The 20,739-nt window shown below is 43.2% G+C and overlaps 1 protein-coding gene across 1 annotated transcript in view; it reads right to left on the bottom strand.

Moving 5' to 3' along the window:
- Nucleotides 1-20,739, bottom strand: part of IL17RD (interleukin 17 receptor D) — a 90,942-nt gene that overhangs the window by 18,441 nt on the left and 51,762 nt on the right. The window contains exons 2-5 of the mRNA XM_006892214.1: nt 15,206-15,263; nt 5,627-5,752; nt 1,005-1,123; nt 362-482 (exon numbers count right to left, since the gene is read on the bottom strand). Coding sequence (XP_006892276.1) covers nt 362-482; nt 1,005-1,123; nt 5,627-5,752; nt 15,206-15,263 — 424 coding nt within the window. The remainder of the gene's footprint in view (nt 1-361; nt 483-1,004; nt 1,124-5,626; nt 5,753-15,205; nt 15,264-20,739) is intronic.

Genomic DNA, 20,739 nt, shown 5'->3' with positions numbered 1-20,739 from the left:
ATCTTTTTTAATCTGACATGGTCGACTGTCTAAACAGTGCATTCCCCTCTGGTCTTACTGATTTTAGGCATTCTTTTGATACACAGCTATTATAATGGCAGTAACAGGTTGTTTTTAAAAACAAAAAACCAAAACTGTCTGTTCTGTTCTAAAACAAAGGAGGAACCAGCCTCTCTGGACAGGTTACTAGCACCTGCACCAAACCTCAATTCCCAAACTCCTCTTCTGGATGCAGGGAACCCTCTGAGAAGCTTCTTCCATACTAGTGTTTGGTGCACTTCCAAACAAATCTCCCCAGAAAAATCATTAAAAGCAGAGAAAACGCTCCCTCATGGGAGCCAGCAGGAAAAACCACACTCACCGCGGGTCCTGAAGAAGAAGGGGTGGTAATTGCTTTCGTTTTTAATGGAAGGGAAAGGGACAATCTTTACAAAGTAATCCGTTTCAAATTTCATATTCAGGAAAGGCTGAGATTCCATTCCCTAAAAGGGGACAGAAGTACAGGTGACATGATGGAGGAACAGTCCACCCTCCCACCTCCAATGAGCCCTCCTTTCCCGTCCCCCTGCCACCACCCGTGGCCACGCAGATGCACTGTCCAACCCGTGGGCCAAACCTGGCAGAGTGAGGAGGTCAAGTCTATTGCCTACACTAGTCTGATGTAAGAAATTCTCACTTAAATTCAAAATGAGTATCAACAGTGCTATCTGTTCATGAGCAAGGAGACCATGGCTGATTGAAAGCAAACCTCAGAACTATGAGGTAGGCGTCCACCCCTCACAACAGAGACATCTTCCAGGAAGGCTGTGTAACAAGAGACACGTGTTTTCCACAGAGGGGTGCTCAAGACTTTTCCTGGTCTCCTGATGCTGCCCCACCATCCTCACCCACCTTGGCAGGAGGTGTGTACCTCCCCCCTCTCAGATTTCACAGGCTTTCAATAGACCATTCAAACCCCTGGAACAATGCTGCGTCTTTGGGCGCATTCCCTGTGTGTGACTTACGGTTCTTTTGAAGCTGCTGTTGAACTGCTTCGGGTCCTTTAGAATCAGTTGTTGGCACTGTCTCCCTTCCGACTTGAGCTCCTCCAGTATTACTCGGAATCCTTTTAGGAATTCAATGCCTGAGCAGAGCAGAATGCTTTTATTAAAAACGTGCCTAATTATTTCTGAACACACTTTCTTTCCTCTAAGATTACCCAGTCACCTCCACCCCCTGAGCAGAACCGAAGGCACCTTCGCTCAGTTAGAATATCTGAGTTTATAAGGAAGAGGGTAGTCAGGCTCTGCATTCCTCTGGTTGCCCCACCAGGTGATTTTCTGCTCCGCTGTCACTAATTAATCTTCAACACAGCTGGCCATGTCACAAATCTTTGCCACCTCTGCAGCATTAGGGTTGAAATGCTTAGACTCAAGTCACAACTGATTATAAAAGCACAGTGGAATAAATGGTGTAGAGGTCACTGAACAGAGTACATTCGGCTGGTGACCATTCCCAATGTTGACTAGAATATCCCCAAATCATGCTTCTACTTCAAGTTTTATTCCATTTCTTGACTTCTTTCAATGGTAACACCAAAATTCGTGTGTGTGTGTGTGTGTGTGTGTGTGTTTCCCACTCTGTCCATCAGTCCCCAGGGGGTCCCTGGTCTGAGATTAGTTTAGGAGCACGTACGTCTATGGGATTTACAAAGCTGTTCTTGCCCTAATCGCCTGCTTTCAGGCAGACACCCAAGAACTGCCCAGTGTGTGCCCTTCACACAGCACTCAGAGGCCCCGACGCCCACAGTGCTAGTGAAAGGCAGAGGCCCGGTCTCCCACCACCCAAGCTTCCCCCTGCACGTCCAACTGGATGCTTTCAAAGGGATTAAGCTCCCACGGCCCGCCCAGGGCCCTGTCTCCCATGGAGACTAGCAAGGTCCAACTGCAGCTGGAGAGCCCCAGAGCCGGCCTCAATTGGCGTGGTATCGATTTCACATTCTTTCTGAACACTAGACCGGGAGTCATGTTCAACCTTCCCTTGTTCCAGCGCAAAAGTAATTACACAGGATGTAATTAACCAGGTGGGAAATTTATTAATGGCAAAGGCCAGAGGACTCTCCTTCCAATCGGTTCTCCAACCCTATAATTACTTGATGACCGAGCACCTAGTCTTTTGGGGGGAAGGACAGAGAAACAGCAGGCAGAGCTTCACAAGAGAAGGGTTCAGACTGCCACAATACAAAGGGACCGAATTCCACCATTTTTCCTGAAGGCAGAGCTTTCTGTGGGGATGATAGCTAGCTGATTTTTTGGGAAACAAGTCCTTCAAAGCTACACTATCATTTATGTGTAGTCCCCAGAACCACTGCTGAACAAAAACCTAAGTCTTATGATGACAAAAGATGATTTTAAAAAACCAAAACAATGTCACTGAGTTGGATCTAACTCATAGCATCCCTCTGACCAATGGTAGAGAAGAGATGTCCTTCAGGGTTTCCAAGGTTGGAATCTGTACAAAGGTAAATTGCCTCTTCTTTCTTCCATAGGCAGCTGGGTTTTAACTGTCCAGGTTTCGGTTTACAGCTGAGCATTTAATCACTGCTCACCAGAACTCCTCCCCACAGTATGGCGGCTGGTGAGTTCAAACCACTGAATCACCAGACTTCCAAGTTTGTCATCTCAAGTGGCAGGGCACTACTTCTTCTCTTTTACTAAAAAGAGCCGCCTGAAAAAAAGCATTACGGCAAGTGTGAAGGTTGAGGTGGTTGTTACGTGATGTTGAATCGGAACCAACTCATAGCTGATCCTCCAGTGGGCTTTTCGAGGCCGTAATCTCATGAGAGGAGAGTGCCCGTCTTTCTCAGAGCAATTGGTGAATTCAAACTGCATGCCTTTGGGATGGCAGTACAACTCTTTACCACTAAGCCACCAGAGCTTCCTGGAGGCTGTGGGAGAGGCAGCAAATATCATTTCTGTAACATAGCAACACATTTATCACAGTATTATACTGCCTTATTGTCATGTAATGATTAGTAATTTTATAGAGCAGCTTCCCGTGAAGACATTTTTTTGCTCCTTTTTACCATTAAATCATTGAATCTTAACAATCAGAGCAGAAAGGTATTACTCTTGCCATTAAGCACAAAGAAATGGTGTGAAAGAACATTCCATAGCTGGACAGCTTTGAGCAGTGGCAATATTGTAGCCAGTGAGGTTTATCTGAGATGCGATTATTGCTAATTGAAAACTTTCCCCAAAATATGGTTTTGCAGTGTTTTGGGGGTTTTCCCTCAGTACAAGAAGATACTAACAACCTTTTTAATAAACTGAAAAGCTTCATATACAGTAAATCCAGGTGAGTGTGATGAAGAATTTTATGTGAGTAGGGGATTGGTTCAATTGTTTCAAAGTGAAGACAAAATCACATAATATTAAAGGTGGCACCCACTCCGAGATGGTAGACAGCTCCGCCATAATGAATGATCTCCCACATCAGGCTCCTGGGAAGGCTCACTATGCCTCTTTTGAGTCAATCATTCTGGATCTTTGATATCTAATCTTTCCCCACTCCATTCACCATGATAAAGCATTCAAAAGTCCTAAAATTTTAGCTCTGTTCCTGGTGTACCTCACTGGCCATGACAGAACCAGTCGACAGCTTGCACTAAACGGTCAGCAGGAATGGTCTTGTAAGTTAGACATCGTTAAGCTGGGGTCTGCCTGTGTTGGAATCCCAAGCTCCATACTTGTGAATGTTCAAGAGGTCAGGTAAGTGGAGTGTTGCCTTCAACCTCATCCTATGAGAATGACATTAAAAGTACTGTAGACATGGAGAGCACAGGCAAGATAACTGAGGGAAAACAAGTCCCATCTCAGGAGAACAGAGTCAAATGGATCTGTTAACACACGGAACTCCAACGGCTGCCAGAAGCTGACGGAGAACAACTGACCTGGAGAACCATAGTCTGAATGTGGATGCTGTTCAAAAGAGTGGTCGTTGACCCCACCCAGTGATTCCACAACAAGACCTGGAGATTTGCTCCTCTAAAGACTGCAGATGTCATGGGCAATTCTGCTTTATCACATGGTATCTCTGTTAAGTAAAAAATGACTGGACGGCACCTTACCACAACAGCCTCCTAACCTGAGATAAAATGATTTTGGCTTTTAAAGCTACCCACTTGTGGTATATGCATTAGGGTTGCACCACAGAAACAACACAGGAAGGGATTAGTCAGGCCGACCTCCCTTAAACTTTAGCCTTAGGGGGAATGACCACTTCTCTTCTGTCCACAGAAAATGTTTCAATCTTTAAATGTTAAGATAATATTATTTTTGGAAAACCCACTGGGTTCAGATGGAGCAACATAACAAGGAAAAGTGAGCTGGGTCAGGTTTTGTTCCATCCTCCCTCTTCTCACGCTTACCCCTTTTGCAATCTGGTTCTTCTGAGATTTAGTCTGATCAGTTTAGAAAAAAAAGACATTATTTTACTTTTCCCTTGGCCTGATTTTTTTTTTATAAATGCTGAGACTAGATGGCAATGCCATCATGGCAGTCTTGAAAAGCAGGTCCTGCCGGTAGTGATAACGTCACTGTCTGAAGCATTCTCTCTAGAACTGCACTCTGTACTGTCTCCAATTTTTACAGCAAACCGAGCAGCAGTTATACTCATTTTACAAATGGCTCAGAGTTATAATTTCCACTTTACAGATAGGAAAACTAGGGGTTTGAGATACCTGTGCTGTTGTTGTGTGCCACTGAGTTGAAAGTGACCCAGGGTGGACCCTCCAGCAGGTTTTCAAAGTCAGTAAATCACATGGGAAGAGACTGCCCATCCTTGTCCTATGGAGCAGCTGGTGAGTTTGAACCCTGTGCCTTTGGGATTGCAGTGCAGATTTTTAGGCCACCAGAGCTCGCCTTTGAGATACTTGAATGCCTTTTATAAAAGTAGTGTATGAATTCAAATAGGCTCATCTGAGTCAACTGCCTGGGTCCTTCCCATGTCTCAACTCAGTTCTATCATCACTTCATTAAAGAGGACAGGTTCAGCCTGAAGCTAAGTCTGGATAGATAATGTTGAGTTTGTTTTTACCTATTTCTTTGTTTTGGTTTGACTTGCTTGCGGTCTCTACCATTTCAAAAAAATGTCAAGTTTTACCATTTTGAAAATTTCCATTCTCAGGTGCCAACATTTAAAACTTGGCTGAGTTTTCATGGTTGCACATGGAAACCAACACTATCCTGAAAAAGCCAAGAAATGTGTCAATGCTGGGTCTGCACGTGTGTGACCCCAGAGACTATTATCCCGGGATGCTGAAGCCACTGAGCCCTTGGACAACATGTCCCCCAAGTCACTAGCTCTCTCCCCACTGCAGACACACAAAGGCCAGAGGCCAGTGCCATCAGTCACTGATGCACGTCCTCCACCAGGCATCTCTCGGTAACACTAAAGGGGCAGTTAACATCAACTCGTGTGTGTGTGTCTGTGAGTGTCTGCAGTAAAGTACAAAATGTGTCTGTGTCCATGCCAACCTACGCTTGACTCATGCAAAAGACCTGCCTGGCTACTGGAGACTATTGCATTTGGGGCCCCTGCACTGGGCACTAGTCACCATGGGGTACCTCACTTTCTGACCACTTACCAAGTGCTCCTGGTGACCACAGAATGGTGACAGCCACCTGGTCGTGACAAGCGTACTGACTGATGGTGATGTTCTGGGCGTCGGCAATCACATGTTTCCCCACCAGGTTCAAGTAAGTGGTGCAGTCTAGGGGGGTGGGAAGGTGAAAAGAACATCTTACACAGTTTCATTTCCAAGTTCATTTTCTCAATTACATAGTGATGCCTAGAAGTAGCCCAGCCCATTCTGCTGAAAGAGGGTATTCCAAAGCCCAAATATGACATCCAAGATGACTGCCTGGAAAACTAAAAGGTCAGGCCACCTGTAACCTCCACATCCCACCTTGGGTTAAATTCCAGGACAGTGAAAATAGGCTGTGGGTCACTGGCTGCAAATTTTTATAAAATCTTAGGACATTTTGCTTTGACAAATATTTAAACAGAATTGCCAATTCTATTATAAAGTTGTGTGAAAGAATACCAAAATAATCTAGACTGAATTTGTTTGCAGAAAAAAAAATTGTTGCAGAGGATGAGGTGACTGCAGAAAAGGAACGAACATGAGGCGGAGAATCCACAGGCAATGATTCAAAACAAGATTGTCAACCTAATTAGTATCTGCAAGACATACAGGTACACCCTGTTATTACTGCACTGCCCAGATGCTGCATTTCCCCAGAACAAATGGAAGATTTGTGACCACCTTGTGTTAAGCATATTTGATGGCACTATTTTTCTAGCAGCCAGTATTTGCTTAGTGTCTCTGTGTCACATTTTGGTAATCCTTGCAAAACTTCAAGCTTTTTCACAATACTATCACACACTTAAGAGACAATAGCATATCATTAACATAACCTTTATGTGAAGCGGGACACCAAAATATTGCCTTATCACAATATTAATTTTATTGCGGTGGCCTGGAAATGAACTCACAATAAATATCTCCAGAGTATGCTGCAGACATCTGCTCTACACTTTGAGATTTAGTGACTAAGTCAAAGATAACCTGAATCATCAAAGATTTATCCTGAAACATTATCTATTATCAAAGATACAAGACTCATCAGATCTAAATAGCCCCACACTCCTTAAAAAACAAAACCACCTGATTTTTTATTTTTGTCTAAGGACGCTTACTCAAAGCCACCTGTCAGTGTAGCCGCAACCCTGGGAGCAGCTGCGCCAACTGGTATTGCTGTACACACCTTCAAAGTCTGCATAAGCCCTACAAAGCTGTCAGAAACTTCCAGCTGGACCTGGGCTGCGATTTTAGGGAATGGCCACTCATGCAAGAAGAACTAGCAACTATGGCACACAGTCAGAGGCCGTTTCATCTCTGTTTCTTTCTCAGTGATTAAAGCTGACCACCCTCTTCCGCATCTGATGTGAAATCTTAGATTCCTCAAAACACTCAAACCTGCTCATTACCCTTGGAAGGAGAAAAACGCTCAAGGACACTTTCTAGGAAGTTCCAGGGGTGTGCTGTGTTTAACTTCTCCCATAACTGTAAACAGCACAAGACTTTTTCCTTTTTTGTAACTAAAAATGTTCACATGAGATAGTTGAAAACCACAAAAGAATGTAAGAAAATTGAAAAATTATCCATAACCTCTCATTATGTAGAGGGGAACTGCTATTAACATTCTAGTGGACATCCATCTTAACCTTTTACAGTGCACAAAATATTCTTTTACATTTTAAAAAATGTTATTGTTGAGAACAGAGTAAAAATTCACTGCCATGGAACAGATTCCAACTTAAAGTGGCCCTTAGAGGACAGTGTAGAACTGCTCCACACAGTCTTTTAGGCTGCAAATTTTTACAAGAGCTGCTGCCCTGTCTTCCTCCCACAGAGCGGTTAATGGATTTGAACTACCAACCTTTCAGTTGGCATCCTAACTCTTAACTCACCAGGGCTCTTATACGTAGTAAAACATAAGCCAATTCAAATTTATACATGTGTAATTTAGTGACAGTAATTACATTCATAAACTCACGGTCCCTTTAGATTTCAATTCTCCAAGCTATTATTAACAATTTAATCATGTATACATAGTTCTTTCCGGTGTGTGTGTGTGTGTGTGTGTGTGTGTGTGTGTGTGTGTTGGGTTATTTATTGGGCTGCTAAACAAAAGGTTTTGTTGGTTTGGTTTTTTTAAAATCTTCTTTATTTTATGCTAGTTTATTCACAAAGTTTGAATACATTGCTTTTGAAATCAGATTCTTTCAATTTCCCTCACACCCCACTCATCAAATTGTACAACCCAACGAATAATTCCCCCTCCCCCTGCACATCCCCATCCCTCTGCTTCCAGCCTCTCTCAGCCCTCTTGGATCCTTATACTCATTCTACAATAATGATTTTATACAATATTTATCCTTGTGGGACTGAGTTCACTCAGCATAATGCTCTCTAGTCCCTCCCAAGTTAGGTAATAATTTACAAAATAAATCATTGCTCCTAAGTGCTGCATTCCATTATGTGAATGTATCATAATTTTTCAAGCCATTCATTTGTGGTTGGACATTTGGGCTGTTTCCTTGCCAAATACAACCAGAAATGCACAATCTTAAGAGGATAATATTGATGCATGGGACTTTCTAAAGATTAAAGCCATGTGTGCATCAAAAACGTTTCCCGACAGGGTGAAAAGAAAACCTACAGACTGGGAACAAACATTTGGTAATAACATCTCAGATAAGAGTCTTATAACAAAAGTTTACAGAATACTCCTGGGCCTCCACAAGAGAAAAACTGATAACCCAATTAGAAAATGGGCAAAAGACATGAAAAGAATTTTCAGAGGAAGATATTTGAATGGCAAACAGACACATGAAGAAATGCTCCGAATCACTAACAGTAAGAGAGATGCAAATCAAAACCACAATGAGGTACCATCTCTCTCCAGGAGCAGTGGCAAAGTTTAACAGGGCAGCAAGGATGTGGGGAGAGAGGAACTCTTATACATTGTTGGTGGGATTGTAAAATGGTACAACCATTCTGGAAAGCAGTTTGGCACTTCCTCAAAAAGCTGAACATAGAAATTCTATTTAACCCAGCTATTCCATGACATAGAATATACCCTGAGAATATGAGAACCGAGACACAAATGGAGATTTGTACACCAATGTTCTAGCAGCAGTATTCACCACTGCAAGAACATATATAGTTCTTAAAAGAGCATGATGTTCAAGATAGACATTCTTTACTAGTTAAGCTATACCATTGAGTGAGGTTGAAGAAAATGTCAGAGGATACTTTTGTTTAAAGTTTATTTCACAGCAATAATCTCAGGGGTATACCCTTTTTAATATTTTACTAAACACAGTGTGATTGGCACAGGACAGAGCAGAGTTTAGGGCTGTTTGGTGTACATAGGGTCACTATGAGTCGCAGGCGACTCAACGGCACATAACAACAACATAATACAAAAGGGTAACGTATACATAGACACATCCCCTTTTCAACTGCTCCCTTCTCCCTGTCTGTGGCTTACTGTCTTACTTCTATCACTTTGATCGGCTTCTAAAACAGTCACATTTTCAATAAAGGATGCTAATAATGAATAAAATTGGGTTCTGCTTCAGATGAAAATTCACTCTCAAAGCAATAAGCATGTGTTCTCTGGGTACAGAAAATTATTTACAAGGTTCTTGTTATTACATGCTGTTGTGTTGAGTACGACTCATAGCAACCCTATGAACAGATCCGAGCCATATGCCATATGCCAACCTTACCATTTCTGACATACGTGAGCACATTGCTGCAACCACTGTGTCAATCCACCTAGCTGAGGGACTTCATCTCCTTCACTGACCAAGCACAATGACCCTCTCCAAGGTACAGACTCTCCTAGCAACACATCCAAAGTGTGTGAGATGAAGCTTTGTCATCTCTGCCTCCAAGGAACTCTCTGGTCTAGCACTCACTTTTTACAGATGAGCCAGGAGGGGACAGCCAGGAGGCTCAGTGCGCCATAGCTGACCAACTAGTCTGGACTAGAACACAGCCCCAGAACTCGCTCAGGCATCTCGATACTCTTATCACCAGCTCAGTGCTGTGAATATCAGAAGTTTTGAATCAGGGGTGTTAAGTAAAAATCCTGGCCAAAATCAGTTTCCTGTTATATAAGAAAGGCACACTTATAAATATTTTTTAAAAGTTAATCTACTGAGAAGAATAGGAATCTCAGAACACTTGATTGTGCTTATGTGAATCCTATACTTGGACCAGGAGGCAGTCTTCAGAACAGAGCAAGGAAACACTGCATGGTTCAAAATCGGAAAGGTTGTGCATCAAGGATGTGTCCTATCTCCATATTGTCTCAATCTATATGAGGAACAGATTATCAGGGAGGCTGAGCTCTATGAGAAATGTGGCATCAGGATTTGAGGTAGATTCATCAATAACCTGAGTTATGAAGATGACACAACCCTTCATGCTGAAACTGAGGAGGACCTGAAGCACTTGCTGCAAAAGGTCAAGGACTGCAGCCTTCAATATGATTGAAGCTCAACATCAAGAAAACAAAGATTCTCACCACTGGGCCGGTTGGCAGCATCATGATAGATAGTGAACAGACTGAGATTGTTGACAATTTCAGTTTGCTTGGCTCTTGGTACCAGCAGCCAGGAAATTAAAAGACCAATTGCATTGGGAAAAGTCTGCTGTCAGAGACCTCTCCAAAGTACTGAAGAGCAACAACGTCAGTCTAGAAACTAAGGTGCGCCTGATCCAGGCCATGGTCTTTGCCATTACTTGCTATGCATCAGAGAGCTGGAAAATAACTAATTGATGCCTTTGAGCTGTGGTGCTGTTTAAAAGTATTGAATATACGATGAACTGCTAGGAGAACAAACAAGTTCATTTTGGAGAGGGTGAAGCCAGGCTGCACCTTGGAGACAAGGATTCTGAAGGTTTGTCTGACATACTCTGGACATGCTGCAAGGCACGATCAGTCCTTGGAGGGGGACGTCATGCTTGGGAGGGTGGAGGGACAGTGCAGGAAAGGAAGATCCTTGATGAGATGGACTGATTCAGTCTTTGGGGTAATGGGGATAGGTGTGTCAGAGACAGTAAGACTGGCAAAGGATAGAGCAGGGTTTAGGGCTGTTGTATATCGGGTCACTGTTAGTCAAAGGTGACTAGATAGCACATAACAACAACAACAATCTACTGAGGACTCTACTGACGACAAGGAGCCCTAGTAGTACAGAGTTAAGCACTGGGCTGCTGGATTCAAACATTCAAGCACTGGTCAGTGGTTCAAACCTACCTACCACCTGCTTCTCAAGAGAAAGATGAGGCAGTCTGCTTCCATGTTAGGAGCCTTGTGAATCAAATGAGGCAGGTGTTCTCTGTCCTTCAGGATCACTATATAGTACTATCAACCCCACAACAATGAATGAGTGAATCTAGGGGCAGAAGGAGTTGTGGGCCAGTGATGAAAGTGCTTGACTGCAAACCAAAACGTAAGTGGTTCAAAGTCACCAGTCACTTCTTGAGAAGAAAGGTGCAGCAGCAGACTTTCATCACATTTGTTGTTGTTAGAGGCTGCCAAGTGGACTAAGACTGACAATAATCCTACTACAAACACCAGCTAGGAACCTTGCGCTATCCTGTGCCGGCCTCATAATCTCCACCATTATGGCCTTAGAAACCCTCAGAGACAATTCTACTCTGTCCTACAGAGTCACAGTGAGGTGTTAACAGACTTGAGGGCTAATAACAACAGCAACACCATGAGGACTAAAGAGAAAGTGGAGCAAATGGTTGGCTGTTCAAATTTCACTCCGCAGCTCCACAGAAGAAAGGCCTGGCAAATGGCATCTATAAGATTACAGCCAAGAAAACCCTATGCAGCAGTTCTACTCTATACCACAAGGGGTGACTATGAGTCAGAGAAGACTCCAAAGCAATAGGGAACAATGAAAGTCCTTTGTCTTTTACTAGGTTCAGAAAAAAGATGGCCAGACAAAAGGAAATCATGATTTTTCTTGTTTTGTTCATTTCTCCTGCCAAAATGAGCACTCTCTGAGTTTCTAGAAATATAAGTATGCAAATACAAAGTCAAAGAATTATCCTGAAACCTCATCAGGCAATCTCCCTCAGAGTTTACAGGATAAATATGGAATGCAAAGGGAAAGGGGTGTAAGGAATTCAGTTTTGATTTAATAGAAAGACATTATCTTCCATGACAAAAGAACATACAAATACGATACTGGAATTCAGTAATTCTGGTACAAACTTGCTAATTGATTCTCTAACTAGTTCTTTTGAGCAGAACTAACTACCAGCTCAATTGAGCAGGCACTTCCCCACAGAGGAGGGGGGATAAATAATCTTATTCAATGGAAAACACTGAGTTTCTTGAACAGCCTGGATCCAATTATTAGTTAAGTCTAAAGTTTTGGGTTCTGGTTACAAAAACTCTATGACCAAATGACATTTAGCCAAAATACCATGGAGCTTCAGATGTTTCAGGGGTCTGGGTGAGCTGTGAATTAAATTCTAATTAGATGCTGAGGAATTACAAAGAACGTAATGGCTGAGAGAGAGGGAGAGGCAAGTGGGCCAGATACTTAGCCCCAGAAGCAAACGCTAAGATCCTTTTCAGCTTTATAGGTACAGCTCTTCTTCCACAAAACCTCATTATTAAATCAGAGATGCAAATGCTTGTTTGCAGCTGACCGGAAAATTTTGAACTCTTGAATGTAACCTAAGCTCTGCCAAGACTGAACGCACACATCAGAAATTAACTTTCTGACTCAAAGAGAGATCCCTTCCACATGTCTTCACTTAGCTGAATCAAGCATCAAGGACGTGCAGCAAGTCTTAGCATCACTGCACTTCCACAGGACACGCACCCACTGTTAATGGGAAATGTCTGAGGGGCCTCCTGTAAGGCCTTCTAGGTTCATTTAAGAGACTGATGTCAGGGACTGTGACTCTGACTTCGACATGCATATCTGTATCTTAAAACTGTGAGGCTGTATCTGAGAACCTCAAAAACCCTGCTTCAAGTAGGTAACCAATTTTGAGGCTTCAACGTGGCCTGTTTCCTTTATTGACACTGACTCAGGTCAGCAACTAAGAGAGGAGACAAGTGTCAGGCACTGAACAGCACGAGTCCCGCTCCTCTTGTCAACATCTGTACTGACAAATTAAGGTTCATATGCCTAAAGCATTCACAGACCTCTACAACTACTTTATGCATAAAAACAAAAGCAGCCACAAATACCGCATAACACCGTTACTATAAAAACAGAAGGATAATCAGTAAGATTATGGCTATCCAAAGTGGGAAGGGGAGGAAACAGGGGGGTGAGGGTGGGAAATCACAGGGTAGGCAGAGGTTGGTGGGTGGGAGAAGGAATAAAGGAATTAGGAAAGATCCAGTAGGGATCTGAAAAGACAGAGTAATAGTGGACATACATCAATGGTGATTAATTTTATAGGACACAAGTATGGGAATGATTGTAAGAAACATAATGTGAATTTTTTAAAAAAAGAAAGAAAGAAATCTCTGCTTAGAAGGGACTCTATAGATGTCATCAGGAAAAGCTCACCCACCCTCCCATGTGTAAAACAATTCAGCCAGAAATTGTCACACTTTCTCTGGGGTAAAGGTGCCCTGGTGGTGGGCAGTTCAAATCCATCAGCTAATCCATGGAAGAAAAGTGGACTGTCTCCTCTTAGAAACCTCAAGGAGGGTGGCTGTGAGTCAGGATTGATTAACTGCAGTGGGCTTGGTTTGTTTTCTTTGGAGAAAGGGGGAAAAGGTGCTGTGTCCTAACTCCAGTAGGAATGACTTCTAATATTAATAAAACAAAACCGAGTTGTTGAATCATTTCCACCTCACAGTGACACCCTATGCGTGTCAGAGTAGAATCATGCTGCATAGGGTTTTCAGTGACTGATTTCTCAGAGCGTCATCAGCCTTTCCTTCCAAGTCGACTTGTTAGGCTGCAGGAATTCCGTCTAACATGCATAGATTTTTGAGTACAAATCACAGACATTTACTGACTTGAGCAGTTACACTTTAAGATTCAAACAATACCAGGAAGAAGTTAATTTTTATTTTATCTGATGAGAAAACTGAGGTATGGGAAAATCAAGTCATTAGTTGCAGCATATGTGACGGGTGGTGGGAAACGAGGGTTGCAACCCAGGTTTGAGTGAGCCATGGCCAAGTGGTAACCCCTAGGCTTAATAATCTGAGATATAAACCCACTTGGTCCAATCTGGGCTTGTAAAAGTGATGACATAATTATCAATATTTTTATAAATGTTCATATGTAAAATGTGAATTTCCTGTTCTTCTTGGAAATCACAGTATCTGGCAACATAAAGTATAAGGCCACAAATGAGCTGAAGTCAAGAAGTCAGTGCTTCCAGGATATGAACAGACACTCCACCAGAGAAGACATTCAGATGGCCAACAAGCACATGAAGAAATGTTCAAAATCCCAAGCTCTAAGAGAGATGCAAATCAAAACAACTATGAGATATTATCTCACACCAGTAAGAATAGCAAAATTTAACAGAACAGCAAGCAACAAATGCTGGTGAGGCTCTGGAGAAACTGGAACCCTTATTCACTGTTGGTAGGAGTGCAGAATGGTGTAACCAGTATGGAAGGCAGTATGGCGCTTTCTCAAAAAGTTGTAGAGATACCATTTGACCCTGCAATTCCACTACTGGAATATACCCTGAAGAAACTATAACTGCCACCCAAGCAGATACATGCACACCCATGTTTATCGCAGCTTTGTTCACAACAGAAAAGAGTTGGAAACAACCCACATGCCCATCAACAAATGAATGGACAGAGAAGATGTGGCATATTCACACAGTGGAATACTACGCTGCACTGAAAAACAAGGAACTCGTGAAATATTATACAAAATGGGTGACCCTGGAGGACATTATGCTGAGTGAAATATCTCAGTCACAAAAGGACAAATACTGCATAGAGCCACTGTTGTAAAACAGGACTGACATCGGGGTTGGGGGGAGACTCAGAAAGATGGGATAAATTATGTGTATTGCATTGAAACAGATGAGAGAGAAACTGTTTAAAAGGGATATACGATTAGGGATTTTTGTCATGACAGGAGTTCAGAGCGAAGGCTGTTATAGTGGAGTGGGCCTGGGGGGAGGGATTGTAAAACAATGAAAGAATTTTTCTTTTACTTTTCTAAGAGGGTAGTGTACTAGAGGGGAGGGTTGGGAGGGGAGAAAAGTGCAACAATGAATGAATGGAAATCCAAAGTCTCTGTAAACTTTCATCAAAATTAATAATAATTTTAAAAAGGGGGGGGGGAAGAAGTCAATGCTTCACACCAAGCATGGTTTTCCAGTTTGTCACAGTCCTCACCATGCCCTAGTATCTTCTCTCATTGAATGTCTCCTGCTGGGCCCTAGAGGCATTTGTGGTTTTGTGTTGAGACTGAGGTGTTTCACTCTGTTGACAAATCTGAGCAGGTTCAGAAGGTTCCTCAACGACAAACCCTGTAGTGTCCTTGATGAAGCACAATAGAGTAAGATTAAGACAGGAGAAGGGATTTCATTCTTTAGCAGACAAGCCAGTTTACTTACTGTCATATCTGAAGGTGATGTTGTGCAGCCCACTGCTCCTGCTGGCTGGCCCCACTCCCTGTGGGAAAACAAAAGAATACAATGAAGAGTGAAGCCAACTTGATCTTCCAGCATCAATCCCCTCCGCAAACCACCAGCACCTCTACTGAGATCCAGCACCACACTGGTCACTGAGAGACATCCACAGCTCTTTCCATCCACTCCACAGGCCCAGCTGTCCCCTCTTCCCCTCCAGATTCCCAGTCCCCGGCAGCATGAGCACGCACTTTCCCTAAGACAACAGGCTCGGGTTGAGTGGGGGTTAAATTATAACTCACCAGCAGTAAAACTGGGAGTGAGACCAAGAGCTGCCAGTTGGAGCCCTTCCAGTTGGATCCCCTGGAAGCACTGATTGGTTATAAAATTCACCAGCCAGATGCCCTCGTCCAAAAACTCTATTAAGTCCCAACAGATAGGCAATTCCTCAAGTCCAAGGAAACTTGAGTTCTCATTCCAAGACCGAGAATGAGTGTGAGAATAAGCCGTTACTTTTAATGAGGAAATTCTTCACTGCATCCCTACCTATGTTTGGAATATATTGGGTTGGTCATAAAAGAATTTTAAAAAAGTGACTTTAAAAGGCCTAACTCTGCTTCTTGGTGATGTGGCTGCTTGCCATCTGTGCTCTTAATAGCAAGGATAACAGCTCCGCCAGACTTCCCACTTTAATTACAGCAGCCACAGAGGGAGGCCAGGGATCCTCCCAGCCAGCCCGCCTGCTCCTAACCCCACTTAGTCATCACAGGGAAGGGCAGCTACACAACCAGCAGCTCCCACCGACTCTACTGTTTCGGGAACAATCTGCAAATGTATGTGTCACCCAGGATTATTTGCAGAAATCCCCCCAAAATATGCTAATTCTGAAATGAGAAATGATGGGAAACTATTCTAACCACACAGCTGACGGTTCCACTCAACAAGAGTGACATGGGGGCGGGGCGGCGGGAGCCACATGCTGGCAGCTGAGTATTTAATGGTAGATTGTTTGCTGAGACACAATGTGCTGAACACTTCAGATGGAACCCTGGTCTCGGGCCATAGCCCACTGTATCCAGAGGCCGTTCACGCTGCTTATCCCGAGGCCAGGCCAGCCCTCTGAAATGGGATCCCACACTAAGATGGACAGGAGCCCCAGGAAAGCACAGCTGTGCAGAAAGACACACACACACACACACACACACACACACACACACACAGAGATCTTTAACTCAAGTGTGGGATAGGCAGTAACACAAAACAAACCAACAGGACACAGCAGCCCGTGATCTGTGGGGCCTACCTTTCTCCCTGGCCCACGTTCCTCTTCTACATACCTTCCCTGCATCCACACTTCCTCCCACATATAAGATTCCAGAGTTTTTCACCTGAACTGAATCACTTCACAAAGCACTGGCACCTAATTAAAACTCAGAGTTTCCACAGCTCCTCAGGGACAAGGCCACAGTCTACAAGCAGATGTCTGAAACCACACAACACATCCCGGCAGGAGGCCAGGAAGTAGATAAGTCAATCCCCCCCTAACCCTATGGTAATGCCCCCCTCCAGGTGCCCAAACCACCCCTTCCTAGTTATGAACCCCCAGGGCACCAGCTGGAGAAGTGAACTGATGTGCTGCTGCATAAGCTGGATATTGCTAGGGACAATAGTGGACAACACAGGCGTGAGCCTGGACCCTGTAGACAGAAAGAATATGGATGCACTCCTTCGCAGAGGAGCAACTGGGTACATAGCATGTACTCCTGGGCACACACACTCAATTCACACCCAGCTTCCTAAGAACTCCTATAATAAGTAGATGGATAAACAGAATCTACATAGCTGAGGTGAAAGTTACAGGCACATATCAGTATGCAAGACACGAGAAGCCACAGGGCAATATCCGAGTTGGTTAAATGAAGGGCAGCAGGAGCTTAAAAGAGGGCAAGGGAAAGGCAGAATGATGGGAGGAAAACAAAATGGAACTAGAGGTCAAGGCCAGCCTTAATCCTTAGATCCAGTAGATAGTGACAAGTGCAAGCTACTTCATTCCCCAAGGTCTTTCTTAATACGAATTTACAGAATGTCAGGGAGGGGGTGGAGGTTCAGAAGGATCATGGGAAGCCACGGAGAGGCAGCACTGTTCACAAATGAAACTTAACTCTCTGAGGCACCTAGTAATCTCTGGTCACTAGTAACTGAGCTTACTTGCGAGGCTTTATTGGTTTTTCTTCTTGTGCTTATTTCTCCTACAATGTGTTTTAAGTTATCTCTTGGGCCCCCGTAACAGGCAATGCAATGCAGAGAGGAGCTCAAGAGGGTGGATGTGTCTGTGCTAAGGGAATTATACATCATGCCTAGAACCTGCCGTTAGCTGCTGTCCAGTCAACCCTCAACTCACTCACAGCTCCCCATGCACAATGGGATGAACCTGTATCATCCCCAGGACCAGGAACTGGATCACTGTGATGCACAAGGTTATCAGAAGAGGATTGCCAGGCCTTCCTAATCTCTTCCAAACAAAAAACTGCTAAAATCTGCTCCACAATCATAGCAGCACATAAATCTCTCCTGACGGATGGGTGGTGGCTGGCTGCCTCTTGAGATGCACTGACTGGGACTCTCAACTAAGAATCCAGCATAGTAAGAATTGAACTCCTCTTCCTTCAAGAATGGTCCAATGAGTTGTGAATGGTCCTGTTCAAGGGGGGTGGTCTGTGAGCTGACCTCAGAGGAGAGCATCCCTTTGCCATTCACTGAGCACTCCACTTTGACCCAATGATCCAGTGATAAACCAGACAAATGCCTCCAGCCTCAACTGTTGCCCATCAAGGTAGTCTCCTAACACTCAAATCTCCTCATCCCTCTGCTCCAAATCCTCACTTACTTCTTAGCACCTCTGGTCCTTTCCTGAAGTGACCCCTCCTGGCCCTCCCAGTCTCTGTCTCCCTGACTCCCAAGCCTCTCCAGGCATTATGATATAGGCCATCCTCAGTTTACAACTAAGATTTGTTTCCAAGTGTGTCTTCAAGTAGACTCTGCAGGTAAACTGAAACAAGTAATCATGTTCTTACTTAGCATCAGGCAGTCAAATGTGTGTCTCAGTAAACAGAATGTAAGGATATGTATTTCAGTAAGTACACAAGGATGCTTCAGATCATTAGGCACTCTCACAGCACAGTCCACAGCCTGTCTGGTTGTTAACTAGAAGGTGGTCCAGATTCTCACCAGGTCCTCCTCAGGAGAGACAAGCATTCTCTTCCTATCCAGAGCCTGGTGTAATGACTGGGGTTTTGTTTGTGTCCTACAGAGGAGCAACGACCTGGGAGGAACCTAAAGGCTTTGTGGGTGTTTGATGCATATAAAACAGTTAAACTTTCCTCTCTGATACAATGAAGCACCATAAATATAACACAATGCATAGTAATAATATAGTGATAGTTACTACATATGGTATTGCACTAGGGAAACTGTGTGTATGTGCATGTAGGTATCAAATATTGTAATGAAACATTAAAGAAACATTTCTTAAATCAGTTTCCAAAACGCAAAGCCATCAAGCCAGTTCTGATTCCTAGTGACCCTACAGGACTGAGCAGGACTTCCCCACAGCGTTTCCAAAGCTGTAATCTTCATGGGAAGAGCCTTCTATGTGTGGGGCTGCTAACCAAAAGGTCAGCGATGCAAACACAGATGACTGAGAGGAGCACTGGTGACCTAAAGGCAAGAAGCTGCACTGCAATCCAGAAGGCACACAGTTCTAATCCACCAGCCGTTCTATGGAAGGATGGGCATTCTCCTCCAGTGCTATTAACTGCCTCTGAAAACCCACCAGAGGTTCAGTAGAAGTCAGTTCCAACTCAAATGTATACAACAACAAACACAAAGGACTGGTAGTCCGCTCCAAGCAAGAAAGCCAAGCCATCTCCTCTACAAAGATTTACAGTCTCAGAAACCGAATGGAGGGTCACCAAAAGTCAGAATCAACGGAAAGGCAATGGTTTGTCTGTTTGCTTGTTTGTTCTGTTACATAAACAAAACTGCCACACCTTTCTCCTGTGGAGCAACAGGTGGGCTGAAAGCCCTGACCTTTTTCAGCCAAATCCTTAAACCCTGCACCAGCAGGAGTCCTTAAAACAGTTTCTTAAAGGTGAAAAGAAGATCACAATTAAAGGTTAGTGTGTACTGTCTTTTCATGTCCTGATACTGAAAATGGCATTCATACAGTAACATTCTAATCTGCCCTCACTTTAAAACAACTGAACCAAAACAGATCCTAACCATAATCACCTTCACTTACTGCACATGCAGCTTTAAAAAAAAATTAAAAAAAAAATTCTTGAAAACCTTTGAGTCTTTTCTTGCACTACAGTAAGGCTTATAGGAATAGTATGCTGATTTTTAATATCTAAAGAAATTATCAATAGCCTTCCATTTCGATCAAGCCACAGCATTGCTTAGTAATGACTGTGGCTTTCTCTGGAGCAGAATCTTTCATATGCCCCATTAGTTTCACTTTGTCCTTTAAAAATGTCTTTTTTTTTATTTTTTATTTGTTTGTTATTTTTGATAACAGACTACAGCATAATGTTTTTCCAAAGACTAATGGTGTTTCACTTCCTTTGGGTCCCTTTGTAATTTCCACTCTACTTTTAATGGTAATTGTTTTCCCCTTTCCCTGATACATCACCCACTTGCATTGGATTTACACTTTGGATAAACAGTTATATGGGTACCTAATAAGAAAATTTAAACTAAGGAGAAAGTTATACACTCAACGGAGTTAATGGGCACATGACCTCACTTTAAAAGGTGGGCCTGGAACCCTTATTCACTGTTGGTGGGAGGGTAAAATGGTGTAACCACTATGGAAGGCAGTATGGCACTTTCTCAGAAAGTTGCAAATAGAAATACCATTTGACCCAGCAATTCCACTACTGGGAATATACCCTAAAGAAACCATAACCACCACCCAAGCAGATATATGCACATCCATGTTTATCGCGGCTTTGTTCGCAATAGCAAAGAGTTGGAAACAACCCAAGTGCCCATCAACAAATGAATGGATAAACTATGGTATATTCACACAATGGAATACTATGCTGCCTTGAAAAACAAGGAACTCATGAAATATTGCACAAAATGAGTGACTCTGGAGGACATTATGCTGAGTGAAATATCTCAGTCCAAAAGGACAAATACTGCATAGTGCCACCATTATAAAGCAGGACTGATATCAGGGTTGGGGAGAACTTAAGAAAAGAGAGGATAAATAATGTATACTGCATTGATACAGAAGAGGGAGAGAACTATTTATAAGAAATATATGATTAGGTATTATTTTCATGACAAGAGTCCAGAATAAGAGCTGCAGAGTAAAGTGGACTTGGGGGAGAGGGGGATTGTATAACAATGAAAGAAAAGTCTCCATAAACTTTTTGGTTTTTTGTTTGTTTGTTTGTTTGTTTGTTTTTTTAAATTCAGCTTATCCTAGGGCTGAAAACCTCAATTTCTGTTCA

This window comes from Elephantulus edwardii, unplaced genomic scaffold, assembly GCF_000299155.1.
Source record: "Elephantulus edwardii isolate Elephantulus edwardi_28Jun2011 unplaced genomic scaffold, EleEdw1.0 scaffold00113, whole genome shotgun sequence".
Lineage (NCBI taxonomy): Eukaryota > Metazoa > Chordata > Mammalia > Macroscelidea > Macroscelididae > Elephantulus > Elephantulus edwardii.
This window is presented reverse-complemented; position numbering and strand designations above follow the sequence as displayed.